Raw genomic sequence first — 17,782 nt, 5'->3', positions numbered from 1 at the left:
ATATAATTCAATAAATAACAGAATAAATTTTAAAAGCTTTAGAGAACACCGACTTAATTAAAGAACCTTATGATTCTTTTCCATAAGATATTTAGTGAAGGATGAGAGAATAGTGCGAAGATAGTTTGATTTATTTATGTTGATATTCAAAAGACTGAAGAGAAGATAAATCGGCACATGTGATTATGAGAATGATTAAAAGGTCACGAGAGGGTGACGGAAAGTAAATAGTTATGGTGCTAATATGAAAATGTTAAACCGTGGGCTTTGTATGTGAATGACTGTGCGGGGATGCCCGTAAATGTGAAATGGCTTCCAGGAACATGGGTCACATGTTTCAGTTGGAGAATCAGCGCCTGCAAGAAGTAGAAACTTGCAGAGGTTATGTCGCTGGAATGCCTTATCCGACTTGCGTGTTGGATTGCGTCGAGTGCAGGTCGAAACCGATAAATGAGCTCATTACCTACACTAGGGATAGACATACATCATGCTTGTTTGCGCATATCTCTGTGCTATGTAACTCTGTCATTGTGTGTGTGTTGCATGACTGATTGTCTTCTGTGTTCTTTTATTATTTATGCTTGTAGGTGTTCTGCTGTTAGTCGCGGTTGGCTAATAATAGCAAAATGAACTTAACTTCTAACCCCAATCCTACTAAAAACTCCTCAGTTCATATCCTCTATTTCCATCCATTTTCAGCTACAGGTGTGAAGGTTTAGTGCGGAGCTACAGGAGCATAGAAGATTATGTTTACGAGTTGAGTTGTTAGATTTTATTTTTTCCTCGTCATTTATTGTTTTGGTTTTTAGAGAGGACTTGTAGTTTAGAATTTTTTATTAAGTCTATATATGTAATGTTATGTGGAATAAAAAACTATTTCGTTTTCTTAATTAAAGTTTTGGTTTGTATTCGCAAAGGCTCAATATTAAATAAAGATAGTATAGAATAAAAAGGTTTAGAGGTAAGTAATGCCTGAGCTTTTGGTACGAGCATGAGGTGCTAAAAGTTAGAGTGTTACATTATGCTATCAGAGTAGTTCGTTTCTGTTAGAACCTTAGAAATAGACTAACTATGCTTCACTTCATACTCTAAGTGTTTGTCATGCTTTGTGACTTGTTCTGATAATAAGAGTTTAGATTTTATATGCATGATCAACACTGCTGGCTTACCATTGCATACCTCATGATATTAAGTCTGGCCAACTTAATATATACTAATGATTTATGTATATAAAAACAATAATGGGTTATCATGGACAAAATAGAAGTAATAGGTAATGCAAATTACGGGGTTTGAAAACATTAGAGGTTACAAAGTTAAGCTCAGTTTCGAAGTATAGCGCTTATTCATGCTAATGAACTCGTGCCATCACTTTCTTCATTGTCTTCATTGAAATTCTTACTTCGTATTTTCTCAGAATGTAATTTGATTATTTCCCAACCATAACTTATTGTTCCTATGTACCCTTATTTGCCTGTAAATCTAATTGCCTACTTGACCTCTTTCGAATATTATCTTTGACATTTCTTGTACTTCTCTTCGTAGATCCTGTTAAGAGAATCATTAGAATCGAATTAGATTAATTAGTATCATTTGTATTTATATAGCGTATCTGTATATTAATTGTAGGATTCTATACTTATATTACTTTGATTCTACTAGCAGCTATAGATACCCCTTGTACATTATACTTTTCTTCAATCTGAATAGTACACAAAACACTTTCTTCAGATTTCTCTCTTGTTTCTAACATGGTATCAAGAGCATAAGTTTTTTTTTCCCATGAAAATTCATTCATAGCCCCTTGTTTTTTCCTCTTCCAGCAATGTTCTTTGGCCTCATTTTTCGATCCATTTCTGATGTTTTGGTTCGTCACCGTCCCTACCACCATCTTCGTCTCGTCGTTGCAAGTTCAATGACACCAGCCTCGTTGCCATTAACCACTACACGCGCTGCCTAAAGGTCGCCGTCCGTTTTGCTTCTCTTCCTTCTTCCAGATGCTTCCAGGACCGTCCGATCTCAGCATCAACGCCCAGGATTGATCCACATGTCGCGAAGCCATGCCCCCATCATCAGCGCCCACCCAGCACTATTCGTTCTTCAGCAACGATCCACCGGTCCAGCGAGCGCTACGTGTCGCGGAATCAGCACCTCCAGCAACCCGCGCTAGCACCCGACTCGACCCGGACCGATTCGCTACCCGCGCACCGCCCTCGCTGACGAGGTGCTGACGAGGCTTCTCTTCTCCACTCAGACGTCACCACGTATCACCTTTCCTGCTGACGTGGCTGCTGACGTGGAATATGACGTGGTAGCTGACGTGTCAAACAGTAGGGCCCTCCCTAAGGTTTTTTGGTAAGCTCTTTCTGATTTTGTCGTCTGTTTTCTCATTTTCTGCTTCGAAGCTGCCATTTTCTCTCCTCTCTTTGATCTCTGTATCTACTATTATGGATAAGTCAGATGTTTTTGCTGCCACAAACAAAAAGGATAAATTTTATCGAAACTGTAACCGCTCTGGGCACCTCTTCTCAGACTGTCCTTCTATTGAATGTCGCATATGCCACCAGAAAGGTCACATTAGCTACCATTGTTCACAACTGTTCTGTCATTATTACAAGCTCTCGGGACATTTGATTACTGCCTGTCCTACTCGCCCACCACGTCCTCATCATCTCAAGCATGCTTGTCATCCCAACTTCTCGAAGAATGTGTCTGCTTCTACTGTTGCTGCTACTACTGAATCTACCATCTATGCTCATCTCAACCTGTCTCCTGTCTTTCTCTCTGATATTGCGTCTCTCTTTAAGCATCTTCTCTCCCATTCTGGTAATATTCCTGCTGCTTTTTTGACTCCTCCAAGTAATTCTACATGGTACTTTGATTCCGGTTGCTTTAATCACATGTCACCTTTGCGTCATCTCTTCTCGTCTTTGTCTACCACTACAAATGCACCTTCTGTCAATATTGCTAATGGTTCCCTCTTGCACGCAATACACAAGGATTCTATTTCCCAGTCAACTCTTAATCTCCCTGATACTTATTACATTCCCAAGTTGAACTTTAACCTCATTTCTGTTGGTCAACTTGTTGATCTCGGTTTTGATATCACTTTTTCTATTTCTGGTTGTCGTGTACAAGATCGTCGAACGGGACAAATCATCGGGACTGAACGTAAGGTCGAAAGGTTGTTTGAACTCGAGAATCTTCATATTCCTCTTGTGCCAAATCTCTGTGCTGCTTCTTCTCCTTCTACTCTTCACTTATGGCATCAACGTCTTGCCCACACCTCCTTGGGAAAGATGTGTCCTCTTGTGTCTCAGGGTATTTTTGGTCAGGTTAATCATGAGTCTTTTGATTGTATTTCTTGTCAAACTGTTAAACAACCCGCTTTATCTTTTCACAAGAATTCCTCTCTTGCTTGCTCTCCTTGTGATCATATTCACTCTGATGTTTAGGGTCCCGCTCCCACCGCTTCTATGGGAGGAGCTCGATACTTTGTCGTTTTTATTGATGATTATTCACGTTTTACTTGGGTTTATTTGATGACCAATTGCCATGAGTTACCTCAGATTTATATTAACTTTGCCACTATGATTAAAACTCAATTTTCCAAAGTCATTAAGCTTTTTTGCCGCGATAATGCTATGGAATACCGTGATTCCAAACTCCTAACCTTTCTTGTAGAACAGGGTACCTTGTCTGAGTTTTCTTGCTCTGGTACGTCTCAACAAAATGGCCGAGCTGAACGCAAACCCGTCACATTCTTGACTCTGTTCGTGCAATGGTTCTTTCTTCTTCATGTCCTGAGCGTACTTGGGGTGAAGTTGTTCTCACTGCTGTCCATATTATCAATAGATTCTTTTCTTCTGTTCTTGGTAATGTTACTCCCTTTGAGCGTCTTTATCATACCTCCCCAGATTATAGTTCTCTTCGAATTTTTGGTTGTGTCTATTTTATTCTTCTTCAGCCTCATGAACATAGTAAACTTGAACCTCGGGCTCGTATGTGTTGTTTCCTTGGTTATGGCACTGAACACAAGGGTTATCGTTGTTGAAATCCTCTCTCTAACCATATTCGTATATCTCATCATGTTGTCTTTTGGGAGCATCACATGTTTTCTCGGTTCTCCTCCTTTAAGTCCATTCCTCCTACTCAGTCACCTTTCTTCACTAACCCTAATGTTGAACTTTTTTCTAGTGATGATTCTATAGGTTCTATCTCGGGTCACGCTCTACAGCCTCCTACTCTTTCGCCTTCTCCATCTCTCGATGATTCTAGACTAGACGTCGATCCTGCTCCTACCGTCATGCCTCCTCCTACAACTTGTTCTTCTAGGGTAAGAAATTCACCTCCTCATCTTCTTGATTATCATTACTTTTCTACTATTCTTCATCAACATGAACCTAAGCCATTCAGAGAAGCCTCCACAAATTTAAATTGGCAACAAGCAATGCAGGAAGAAATACAGGCACTTGAAAAAGCACACACTTGGAATTTGGTTAATCCTCCCTCTAGTCAGGAAGTTGTGGGTAGTAGATGGGTATACAAGATCAAGACTAGCTTCGATGGTTCTATTAACCGTTATAAGGCACGCTTAGTTGCTCAAGGTTGTACGCAAGAGTATGGTATTGACTATGAAGAGACTTTTGCTCCTGTTGCTCGTCTCACATTTGTTCGAACTCTTCTTGCCATTGCTGCGGTCAAAAAATGGCCTCTCAGTCAGATGGACGTGAAGAATGCATTTCTTAATGGAGATTTGAAAAAGAAGGTCTATATGAAACCACCTCCAGGTTATCCTTGTCCTTCTAGCAAAGTCTGTCTCCTTTGCAAGGCACTTTATGGTCTTAAGCAAGCTCCTCGTGAATTGTTTGACAAGTTCAGCACCACTATCTGCAATCTCGGTTTCACTTGCAGCCCTCATGAGAATGTGCTTTTTATTCGTAAAAGTGAACGTGGAGTTGTTCTTCTGCTTTTGAATGTTGATGACATGATCATTACTGGAGATGATGTTGATGGTATCACTGATCTCAAAGCCTCTCTTCACCATACCTTTGAGATGAAAGATCTTGGTTCCCTTAGTTATTTTCTTGGTCTCGATGTCATATCCACAGATGATGGCATCTATCTCTCTCAGGCAAAGTATGCTTCAGATCTTCTTGCCCGCGCCGGAATTACAGATAGTCGCATTGAGTCTACTCCCTTTGAGCCTAATGTTTGATTTACCCCTATGGATGACATTGTTTTGGATAATCATACTCTCTATCAATGGTTAGTTGGAGGTCTCGTCTACTTGACTGTCACCCGACCATATATTGCCTATCTGGTTCATGTACTTAGCCAGTTTTTATCAGCTCCTCGTACTACTCACTATGCGACAGTTCTTCGCATTCTTCGCTACATCAAAGACACCCTGTTTCATGGCCTTTCGAGTAAATGATATTTTTAATTTTAAAAATAGAATTTAGTTAATAATATTATTATCGAACTCGATATCCGCCAATATAAATAAATATCGGTACTTTTCACTAAACTTATTTTTGCTAATACTTCATCGTATATCTTTTATTATTATATCACTAATATCATTTATATTAGTAATTCACATATATTATTACTTATATTTAAATATATTTAATTTTTATAAATATCCATTTGAAATATTTATCACTTAAACCGTTAAATCAGCAACTTCAAAGCATGACACTCAACCTATGATTAACCAAGACATGACACCTAATTTTTTTTACTAAGCAAATCTCCTTCTCTAATTATAAACCACCATCAGCCACCTCATTAGCTAAACTTATTATTCTTAATTTCATTCTATTGTGCCGAACCATTAAAGAAAGAAAACAAAGGAAACGTAAATCAAACAAAACCTATGACACCTTAATTAGGATTATTATTCAATGAATAATTTTCTTGGTTTCTTTCTTTGGCTTAAGCCATTAACGAAACAAAGATCAATAAAAACGAGATAATACTCAATTTGGTTCCTGAACTTACACGCGAGACTCAATTTAGTCCCTGAAGTTTTAATTGCCTCTATTTAGTCCCCAAACTTTGTGAACATAACTCATGTTAGTCCTTGAAACAATTTTCAACGTACAAATATTAACGGAACACTGTTGTGACAGCCGGATGCCACGCTAAACTTTGTAAAATAATGTCGATTTCGTTTTGGCACTCAAATAACCCAAAAACAACATCCTAAATGGTGTTTATTAAAATTTTACCTAACAAAATAAGTAATACGATGCTGTTTTTGAGCTACTTAAATGTCAAAACCAAAATTGTATCATTTTACAAGTTTTAACGTGACATGTGATAGTCTACAACAGCGCTCTATTAACGTTTTTATACTAAAAATGTTATCAGGGACTAATATGAGGCACGTTTATAAACTCCGGGGACTAAATAGAGGCAATTGAAATCTCAGGGACTAAATTGAGATTCGCATGTAAGTTCAGGGACCAAATTGAGTATTATCTCCAATAAAAACTAAACGTGACTTGTGCATGCATATATATAAATATATAAACGTGACACATAACCTTATTCATTAATCACCAAACAGTTCCTTTCATCACCGAACTCAGAAGAAAGAAAATAAGGAAAAGAGAGACCGAAACTTGCATGGAAGAAAACCGTAACCCCACTAAAATTTTCGACTTTAATTTCTTACAATCCGTAACTCTAATAAAAAATTTAATCCAATAAAATATTTATATCCTCCTCTTTTACATGTTATTATTTCTGTTCGGTAGAAATTGATAATAATGTAACTCCTCTTTTTTTTAAATTTGGCTAATTAAATTTTTAAAAGTTACAGACGATTTTTGATGTTTTTTTCTTAAGCAATTCGATCAAAAAGTTTTTTCGAAATTTTTGTTATTTTAATTTTATACGGAGGTAGGATTTGGTAATTTTATAATGATTAAATGTGAATTTGATAAGTGAATGTTGATTTGATTGATTATTGTTTGAGGTTGATTAAGTTTATGTTGAAATCTTGTTGAATTATTGTTGTTGCTTGTGATTTGTTGGTTCGACTATGAAGAATAGTTCAACGGAGGTTGTTCTAATGATTTTAGGACTGTTGTGATGTGGTATTTTGAGAAAATTAATGAAATTTGGTGGTTGGAAGATTAAATGAAAATTTGTGAAAAATCGGTAACTATAAAGTTCAAAAACGAACTTAAAAATCCAACAGAAAATTTGAAGAATTTTAGAAATATGGTTCGGTCATTTGATAAAGCTATAATCATGGAAACAAAATTTATATTTGAGATTGAAATAGTAATTGAATAAAAACTTGAAGTTAGTTTTATAATTATATACATTTTGGTGTAGTTTGGGTAATAAAAAACTATTTCAATTTCTTAATTAAAGTTTTGATTCATATTTGCGAATGTTCAATATTAAATAAAGATAGTATAAAAAAAAGTTTAGAGATAAGTAATGCCTGAATTTTTGGTACAATCATGAAGTGCTAAAAGTTAGCGTGGTACACCTTGAAATCCAAATTTTTTTTAATAATGATCCCTCAAATAGAACTCCGAGTACCATAATGATTTCTATGTCATTTTTGGTACTGAGTCAGATGTCAGTGCTGATGTGACCATCTTTAACTATGTTAGACAACTCCAATGATCAAGTGATATAGATTCATTTCAATTTAGATCCAATTCGATCTTTTTTCCAATTTATAATCCTAATCCCATTGTGTAGAATACTTTTCCTATGTTCTTCTTCATCTTCTTCTTCAGCTCTTTTTTCTTTTTTTTTTTTTGTCGTGTTAACTTACTCCAAGAATTTATAAAATTAATAAAATAGAAATATTTATACATATATATGCACAGAAAAAATAATTTTAAGAATATCCACCTTATTTAATTTTGTCAACAGAATAATTTTTTTTGTAACATATAAGGAAAAGAAAAAGATTTATCTAAAAATCAATCTAAAAGAAGGCAAAATAATGATGTTTAATTCAAGTTTAAGTTCCTAACTTATAAAGGGTAAGAAAATGAATTTATAGAGTCCAATCTCCTTGTCGGAGATGTTGCAACCAAGAAAATATCTATTTTTAAAAGTTTTTGTAGATCATACCAAGTATAATAGTTTTTATTATATACTACTACATATTGAAAATGGTAAGACATAATGAGTTAGTTTTGTACAGAATATAAGTTTGGACTCGATGATATAGTCGTCATATAAAACAATATGAATCGAGTAAAATAAATTGATCTTGTTCTTCGTAATAGTGTCTGAAAAAATTTACTGACACACTTAAAGAGCAATTAAAGAAAATAAAATTTGTTGGTTTTAACAGATTATCAAAACTATTGAAATAAAAAAAATTAAAAAGATAAAGAATATAATATAAAAATACAGGAGAAATATTCTACCCAATAGAATTAGGGTTATAAATTAAAGAAAGACTTACATTAGATTCAAATTAAAATAAATCTACCTCATTTAGTCATTGAAACTATCTAACATAGTAAAAGATAACCATGTTAGCCTTTCAACAATTTACTCAACACCAAAAATAATATAAAAATTATTGTAATACTTAAAATTCTAAAAAATCACTATAAAATCATTTTTTTGTGTGACTTAAATAAATTAAACAAAAAAATAAAAAAAATTGTTTAAATAAAGCGATAATTTCATTTAAAATTAATTTTAAACAATTTTTAAAATGATAAAAGCTCTACATTAAAAAATTGTAACTTTGTCACCATTGCCATCTAAATCTCAGAAACCATTTAAAATAATTACTTAAATTTCAGAGACAGTTACAAAAATTTATTCCAACTTCACGTGAATTCAACCCGTTTACGCCTAATTAAATTCAGAAAATTTTGATGTAAGGAAAAAAAAAAAATGAAAATGGAGTTAGGCCGGGTAGGGGTTTTCTTACGAGTTACGATAGACTCATCTAAACAGCAGACGGAGACAGTGAGAAACTGCACAGTGCAGTCCCTTGTTTGTTTCTTCTCCCATCAACCTTGCCATGAACAAACCCCAAACTCTCCAACACACACCACCATAGCCACCACCATTTCAGGGGAAGAGTGAACCACCACAACAACAACCATCCATGCCTTCCTCTTCCCCAAAGTCCGTCTTCCACGCACGCCCTTTCCATTCTTCATTGTCTTCTCGCAGATCCACCTTTCTATTCCTCTTCCTCTTTGGACTCTCCGGATTCGTCTTCGGCCTCACCGCCTTCTTCAGGCCCAACCCATGCCCATCCGCCAGGCCCAAATCGGTTCGGGTCACTTGGGACCACGGCGGAGACGCCGCTCGTGCTGCTTCCGGCGGGGTTGACGATCGCCACAAGGTCATGGGCTTCGTCGGAATTTTCACCGGCTTCGGATCCGCCGGGAGGAGGCAGGCTCTGAGGAAGACTTGGTTCCCTTCCGATCCCAGTGGTCTTAAGAGGTTCGAATTTGATCCAATTATTCATTCAATTTTTGTAAGAAAGAAACTTTGTTTTTTTGACGAGTAGTGCTATATCATGATGCTAAATAGAGTGAAAATTAAATGTAGTCGGTATTTGATACTTGTAAGAATTAATCAATACTTGTTTCATTTAGTAGGAGGATATAAAATTATTTCTTTAATACTCTGCACTCTGCTTTAGCATTTGTTTCTTTGTAGAATTGGGATTTTCAGTGTGACTAGATTTGAATATGATCTTCCTAGTGCATTGTTTTTGGTGATGGGTTGCAGAGGTAGGACAAACTGGCATAGTTTGATTCATGTAGCTAACTGATCTAGTTGAGGAAAAGGCCTTGTTGTTATTTGTCATGGTTTCGTCGTCCAGAAAGTGAGTAATTTGGAAAGATCTTGTTGTGGAACTGCATCAATGATCTAGTTTGGGAAATTTGATTTTTTTTCTTGTAGTGTTAGTGTTTGAAAGGTGAGGATCTCTTTCTCCCTTCGGTAATGCAATAATTTCTTTTCAGTTTAATCCAATCATGCATCGAACAGTATTTGACGCTGGTAGTAACTATGTTGTTATCATCTATATGGTTCAACATAAAAAAAAGTTACATGTGTCTGCATTGAACTTCATATTTTACAATCAATTGGTGTATGTTTGAACTTTGGAGATGCGACTGTGAACTGTGTCTGTATATATGTAGGATCGTTAGAGAGCTTTAGCTGGGGTGTGTATCTCTGAAAACATTCAGAATTGATATGCGTATGCTTATGATTACTAATTCCTAGTTGCCTTTCCTTGTAGCTTGGAAGAAGCCACAGGCTTGGCTTTTCGGTTTATTATTGGTAGAACAAATGATAGATCAAAGATGACTGCACTTCAGAAGGAAATAGCAGAATACGATGACTTTATTCAATTGGACATCGAAGAGGAGTACAGTAAGCTCCCATACAAAACGTGTGTGCTGAAAATAACTGAACTGCTGCATTTTATATCTCTAGTTTGATGCTAAGTTGAACTTGTTTATTTATTTGCAGGTTGGCTTACTTCAAAGCTGCGTACGCACTTTTTGATTGTGACTTCTATGTCAAAGCGGATGATGACATATATTTAAGGCCAGGTGCTAGATCTTTCGATGCTAATCTAGTTAAATATAATGACCATTGTTTGCCACATTATGTTACCATTCTAATTAATTGTTTTTTGAATTAATTTTCAAATTATTGTCAGATCGTCTTTCCTTACTATTGGCAACAGAGCGGTCTCACCCTCAGACTTACATAGGATGCATGAAAAAAGGCCCTGTTTTTACGGATCCAAAACTCAAATGGTCAGTTGTGTTAGAATGAATATTTTATCTTAAGGGTTTAAATTTTATCCTTCCTTGGCTTAGTTTCTCAACTTGGCACTTTAGCATGCCACTTTTTCTTTGGGGGATAAGACATTTCATTATTAAGTTGCTCTTACCATCTTGATATATTGATGCTTAATTCTTGGAAAAAGAAATATAGATTACTGGTACTATTTGTGGAACTGACAATTTGTTAATTACTTGCTCGAGACTTGAGAGAGCATTTTTGAATGTCTGATACTAAATTTTGTAACCATGTCATTTTACTTTTCTGTGTAAGCCTGACACTTTGCGAAGTATGTATGCATTCTAAAATCTAAACTTGTTACTCAGTGTTTAAATCTTGTTGAAATAAAATAACTAGGTAATATGTAACATTAGCAAAATTCCAATAGAATATTAGTAGGATTTTATTTTGAGTCCAACTTAAAGATTTTTGGGAAAATTACATTCATCTCCTTCAACGTCTATTGCTCTTACACTTCATCTCGTCTGATTTTCAAGTTGATATTTACCAGTTACCTCCATTATTTTAACATATTTATGTAAATTCCTAACCTGTTCTTCTACTTCCACTCCAATCCTCTCCTGCCAACCACCATCATCATCTGCATACATTCAAAATCAACCAAGATTTAGAACCAAGCTTGATTTAAAATCAAATTACTCCATATAATCAGTAGATTCAACTGGTGATTTGCATATAGTTCCATTTTCTCTTGAATCAATGAAGTGTCCTATGCTACACTGACGACTAGAGGCACGATAATGTTTTCATTAACTTTACTGGCAAATCTTGCAGGTATGAACCACTATCTCATTTGCTTGGAAAGGAGTATTTTCTTCATGCTTATGGTCCTATATATGCACTTTCTGCTGATGTTGTATCAAGTTTGGGTGCTCTTAGGAATAACAGGCAAGTCTTTCCTTCTCCACAACTTGATTGTTTTAGCCTTGACCTTTAGAAGATTTATTTTGAAGATATTCATCATTCGATGTAACACTTGATGTAGTTATAGTTGGGTGTCAATTTATACTTATTTCAGAAAAAGATAATTGTTGTAGCGATTAGTGAATAGTGATATGACCTTTGCATTGTATAGTGTATCCTCATTTCTTTAGTTATGCATTTACAAGCTTGGGTCAGAAATAGTCTTGCTTCATAACTTCGTATAATCAGAAATGTTCCTGGTTTTTTTTTTTTTTTTTTTTTTTTTTTTTTTTGGGGAGGGGGGGTTGTTTGACATGCTGGGTGGTGTGGTTAGCCATTCACTTTTGACCTCCATGTATGTGCTTGGATAAATTGGAAGAAAAAGAGGGGGCAAAATATTGTCCATATATAATGTGTTTAGTTATTTTGGGTCATGTCATAAGAAAGTAAATTGGGAGTATGCTCTTAATAATCCCTCCCATAAGTAGGTTGGTGGAGATGTTGATGGTTTTGTGGTTGCAACTTATAGAGACTAACAAATTGTACATTCTAATGTCATATTTTAGATTTCTGAATAGTTCTTGAGGTCTTAAATATTTGTTTCTTTGTTTCTTCTTACTGCAAAGGGATGAATATCACGATGTGTTGTGGCCCATGTTCATTGGCCATCCTTCCTGATGTGTATTACTTTAAAAATGTAATGATCACTTTGTCTTTTTTTTTTTTTTTGTGTCAAATCAGTTTCCGGATGTTCAGTAATGAGGATGTAACCATTGGAGCCTGGATGCTTGCAATGAATGTCCACCATGAGAATAATAAAGAACTTTGTTCTACGGAATGTACATCCACATCTATTGCTGTTTGGGATATTCCGAAATGTTCAGGTTATTTTCATATCAAAAACTTGTCACAGGGCATATGGTATTTGATTTAGGATGTTAACAATAACATGAAAATTGCATGAAATCATGGATTCTATTAAGCAGTTCAAATAAAAAGGAAAATGCTTTATCCTAACTATTGGAATATCGTTTCCTTACAGGCCTCTGTAATCCGGAAAAGAAGATGCTGGAACTCCATAAAATGGACAGCTGTGTTCGGAGTCCAACTGTGGAACCTGATGAATAGTGTTTGTGTTTTGCATACCAACATATACTCAATGAAGTGGAGACAAAGATCAGAAGGTACTTGAGGATTTACTTGCTCTTCTCGTGTTGTTACTGCCACGCGCTGCTACCGTTGCCAATCTTTTTCTATCAATTGATCTTTTTCCTCCAATTCACAGTTTTTTTTGTTGTAAGACTGTTGTGTTTTCTTCTTTTCCTCTCTTTAGTAACGAATGCCGTTGCTTTGTGTAGAGCATATGCAATTAGATAGACTATACGGATGATGATTCATTCAACTTTACTGATGATTCATTTAACTTTACTAATTTCTGATTTTATTTTTAATTTTTTTTGGTTTGAAGAAATAGATTAATTATATGTACTATTAAATTCTGTCATCTCCTGAGGAATGAAGCATTGCTGAGTAATGAGTATGTGCTTCTCTGCTATATGTTTGTGTGTGCACGTGCATGCGTGTGTTTTTATGGTATTTTAAAGGTGGGTTTGTGAGTTTGGATTTTAGAGGGAAAATGCATAAGGGAATGGTTTGATGAGTCTTCTTTTTTTTTTTTTTGGTCAAGTGGATTGGACAGTCTCGAATCCTAGGCATTACACACATGTTTCACACACCCACACAACACACTCACACACACTACATGAGTATTATGGGTTCTTAAACAATAACCAGCCTCAGCTGGAATTCGAACCCGAGTGTTTGATGAGTCTTCAAACCCTTTTCATCCGTTCTTTTTTCATCTAAAACCTTGATCCGCAGACAGATCCTAAGACTAAAGGTTTTGTTGGTTCATCATGAACTATCAAGGTGGTGTATCTTTTTTCTAAAGATAAACGAAATGGCAAACAACTCTCATCATAGTTCCAACTCCCAAAGTTTAAAGTTGTGAAGAGATAATAGTATTCCATATTATATTAGTTGCTAGTGGTATTTTTCAAAATATAGGCAATGTACTTCAATCAGATTATTGACTTGTGAACTACTATATAAGTGAGACGAAATATGATTTTAGTTTTCATGCTAATTTATTTTAATATTCAGTTATATCATTTTATGTAATTATTAGTAGCCAAATTTATTAACCAAAGAAAGGAAAAAAGATACAGCAACTCTTTTTTAAACTTTTAAAAAAAATTAAACCTTTTATTTCTAATATTATTGTAAATGGTAATAGGTGCCTAGGTGGAGTGGACTCTTAGCAATACCAACTACGAAGTCTCATAGCAATTTCAAATTTGGAAATATTATCTTGGGCTTCTCTCCTCCTCTACCCACAACAAAAGAAATTAAAATTAAAATATGTTTCTTTTCAATAAAAGCCATATAAAGTAGGAAAGCATACCAGTTTAGTTCAATATGTGGTATACTTCTATTGGTATTTGATGAAAAAAGTTGATTAATTATAAATAAAAAAATGTTAAAAACGAATAAAAGAATAAAGTTGATTTATTCGTGCCTTTTTACTTGTTTAATTGACCGGTCTAGGCATTTGTTTTCCTTTTCCATATCCTTTTCATCACTAAATTTGAGGACTAGCTTTTTTCAATCATCTTTCTTAATCTTTTGCTTTTTGTTTTTTGGGTGTCCTATGCTATTCTCTAATTCGGCAAGTCAATGACTAATACATCGCAGATTTCAGCTTTAATATACACAAGACGTGGTTTAAACCCCGACACTTATTTATACAGATGAGTAAACTGATCACTTGACCAATCCAAATTAATTTTCTTAATCTTTTGCTTTAATTTAATAAAGTGTACATCCAAAGTGGAAACCCGTTGGCATCACTAAAGGATCTCCGCATGATTTGGACATAAGTATTCGGATTTTGTCTTCAAAAGAAGCATTATATGCCACATATGCGGCAAAAGAAACGGTGTGAATAGCAAATGCAAACTAGTGGTGGATTGGCAATTTTTCTCTTAAATTTCAATACCATTCTTTCCCAACATTTACAATGCAGCAGTTAATATGTTTAAGTAATAAAATAGTCAATTGAGTTAGTTGAATGGTCAATTTATTTGTTCGTTAAAATAAGTATTGGAAGTTTGATTTTTTTACCTTGTGTATATAATAATTTATTGATTAACATTCATCTTTAAATAAAACTTAAATTTAAAACGAATTAATCTTTAACTTACTAAATTAAAAAATATTTTGCAAAAATAAATATGTTAAGTAATAAATTATGTTCTAATTTTTAGGATTTTGCTAGTTATTTCTCAATATAATTGTTAAACCACTTAAAAAGTTAAAAAATTTGTAGAAGAAATAAAGTTTTGAACTTTGATTGAAACTTGAAAATTTCTGAGTTTTGAAGTTTTAACTCTTCCCTTGATGACACTCATTCACAAATAAAAGTATAAAACTTCATTTTGGAACTCTTAAGCCATTTAAGAATTTATCCCAACGGTAAATATGAGGCATTTGATTGAACATTTTGAAGAGGATCTTCAACATTGATGCTATTCCACCATATTTTAAGTTACATCAAATGTCACTATCTCATTGAATCATTTACCTGGTTGATTTCTCTAATAGAACATATTCCGCTTCCAAATTTTGCATACCTTATATTGGAGCATAACAACCAACACTATCTTTTCCCATTTAATTAATTCACACGTCAATCATTGCATTTTAGGAAACTAAGCAAATTGATGAGCCCCAATGAATCAACACAAAAATAATCCCTGCAAAATAATATTTATTTATTGCAAGTTGGAGCCATTAGCATATATGGTAGGAACTTCTTGTTGCTTGGTCCATGTGAGAAAGTTCATGTCCAGGAAAAAAAAATTAAAAATAAAATCGATGCTTGATGAATTAATATTTGTATTTTGAAATATAAGAATGGTTGAATCCAAAGTAACATGGATTGGACCCCATTGTTAAAGACCTGAACTGAAACTCTTTTTCCAAATAAAAAGGTGGGTGTCACCTTTCGTTGAAGTCAAGCTTCTTAATCATAATATTAATATACTATATAATTATTATTAAAAAAATAGCTAGCGTTATGAATCTGGAGCTTATATTATTATGACATTATAAGCAACATGTGCATCATTGAAGTCTCATCCAATGAGAGTACTTATCAAGAATCTTAATAAGTGGGTGGGAGTATGGGCCTCTCAATAATGGACCCATTATTGGCCCATGAAAAGTCAATGATGTTGGGCCAGGTTTACTATTTCTGGCAAGCTTTTCAAGGAATCAGGATACAGAGAGGGACCCATGTGGCCCATTAAGCCATTTCTACTTTTTGGAATTATTTATATTCATCTCATTTCACATATATATTATGGTAATGACCTTGATATTATATAATAGAGTCACAACTCTACATGGGGATTGATAAGAGGACATAAGACAATGATATTATGTTGATCATCACAGGGTCCCAAGGTTAGTATGTTAATTTTCATTGTTAGTGGTGTGAGACTTTGATCAGTTTATGGATTGTGATTCATATGCCACTATAGCCACCAGCATAAAATTTGAAGGGTTTTGTCACAAAGCAGGAACCATCATTATTGTATAATATAGTTGGTTTGGAAAATGAGGACTGAAAATCAATAATATGCCATTATGATCTTCAATAATATTGGTTGATTTATATATATATATATATATTTATCCTACATGGCAGAGAGTAACATGAGGTTGAAGCTTCATTACTATTGGTTTTAATTTGATACTTTGTGTTAATTGGTTGTTGATGTACTTTGTTAGTTAATTTGTTAAGGTTATTTTTATTAGTAGAATTTTTTTTAAAATTATTAGATACATAATATGCATTAAAAATATTAAATTTTTAACTTTACAATGAGTGCACATTCTCTAAATTTCTATTCTAAAAATTTTAATTGAATGCTAATACGTTTTGAAGAAAGTAAGAAGTGCAACGCTCTTAAATTTTAAAACTTAAATTTTATACTCTAAATTCTAGATTATGAGCTCTAAAAATTTTATTTTAAATTCTAAATTCTAAATCATAATTTTTAAATTTTAAATAAAAAATTAAAATTTATTTAATTAATAAAAAATATAATATTATATTCTTTATTTAATAAACCATTTAAAGATGGACCAAAATTTTGACTACCATCCTTAAGGCACATAGTAACAAATTTGAACACCTTTTATTTGTGTAACAAAACTAAGTCACTTATTTTTTCAGCATAAGCAATAATTTTAGCTGTCCATTTGTTTCAAGATTTTTTGGCAGTAGTTGCAAAACAGTTACTAAATATTTATTAACAAAAACTACATTTAAATTAACAACATAAAAGTATTTACAAAAAAAGGTTAATATTTTTCTCTTTTTCTTTAATTTTTTTCTTTTTATTTCTCTAATACTTATTTATTACTTTATTAACTGAGTGTTAATTAAAAAATTAATTCTATAGCAAAATCGTTAATTACAATGGAATGTGTCATGATGTCTTAGTCAAAAATTTATTTGCTGTGTCCTAGAGATGATAATATATTTTAAAAAAAAAATTGTTGGTAACCCTTGCTCTCTAAAGGGACCTCTATTAATTACCATCAGATTAATCAATATCTTATTAATCATGTTCTTATAAATATAGTCCAAATTAAAGCTGCATTAGACTTATGATTCACTCGAATATTCATTTTACGATAATAAAGGAAAAATAGAAAAAAAAATTATAAAGTACCAACATATTATTTGTCAACTTATTATTTTTAACAATAATTAATTATTATATTTTAAATACATATATAAAAAGATACATCCAGAAAATATATTTATAAAAATATTTTTATTAGACACAGTTATAAAAAATACATTTTTATTAAACACATCTATAAAGACACTTATATTAAATATAATCATAAATAAGAGTTGGTTACTGTTGATAACGCAACAAAATTGAATAGGAAAACACCTATA

The 17,782-nt window shown here is 33.6% G+C and overlaps 1 protein-coding gene across 1 annotated transcript; it reads left to right on the top strand.

Moving 5' to 3' along the window:
* Nucleotides 1–8,941: 8,941 nt before the first annotated feature.
* On the top strand, nucleotides 8,942–13,286 carry LOC130940305 (probable beta-1,3-galactosyltransferase 14). The gene is made up of 7 exons (XM_057868410.1): nucleotides 8,942–9,456; nucleotides 10,265–10,417; nucleotides 10,498–10,580; nucleotides 10,691–10,790; nucleotides 11,614–11,727; nucleotides 12,484–12,626; nucleotides 12,785–13,286. Exons 1-7 carry the CDS (start codon nucleotides 9,113–9,115, stop codon nucleotides 12,868–12,870), a joined length of 1,023 nt encoding a protein of 340 aa, XP_057724393.1. The 5' UTR covers nucleotides 8,942–9,112; the 3' UTR covers nucleotides 12,871–13,286.
* Nucleotides 13,287–17,782: the final 4,496 nt, after the last annotated feature.

Source organism: Arachis stenosperma, chromosome 7 (genome assembly GCF_014773155.1).
Source record: "Arachis stenosperma cultivar V10309 chromosome 7, arast.V10309.gnm1.PFL2, whole genome shotgun sequence".
NCBI lineage: Eukaryota > Viridiplantae > Streptophyta > Magnoliopsida > Fabales > Fabaceae > Arachis > Arachis stenosperma.
Note: the sequence above shows the minus strand (reverse complement) of the source record. Positions and strands in the feature narration are given on the sequence as shown.

Excerpts from the sequence above, each read along its gene's own strand:
- LOC130940305 (XM_057868410.1), top strand. The coding sequence starts at position 9,113 with ATGCCTTCCTCTTCCCCAAAGTCCGTCTTCCACGCACGCCCTTTCCAT. Across the intron at positions 10,418-10,497 it reads AGTAAGCTCCCATACAAAAC|GTTGGCTTACTTCAAAGCTG; the intron begins GTGTGTGCTGAA and ends ATTTATTTGCAG. Across the intron at positions 11,728-12,483 it reads GGTGCTCTTAGGAATAACAG|TTTCCGGATGTTCAGTAATG; the intron begins GCAAGTCTTTCC and ends GTGTCAAATCAG.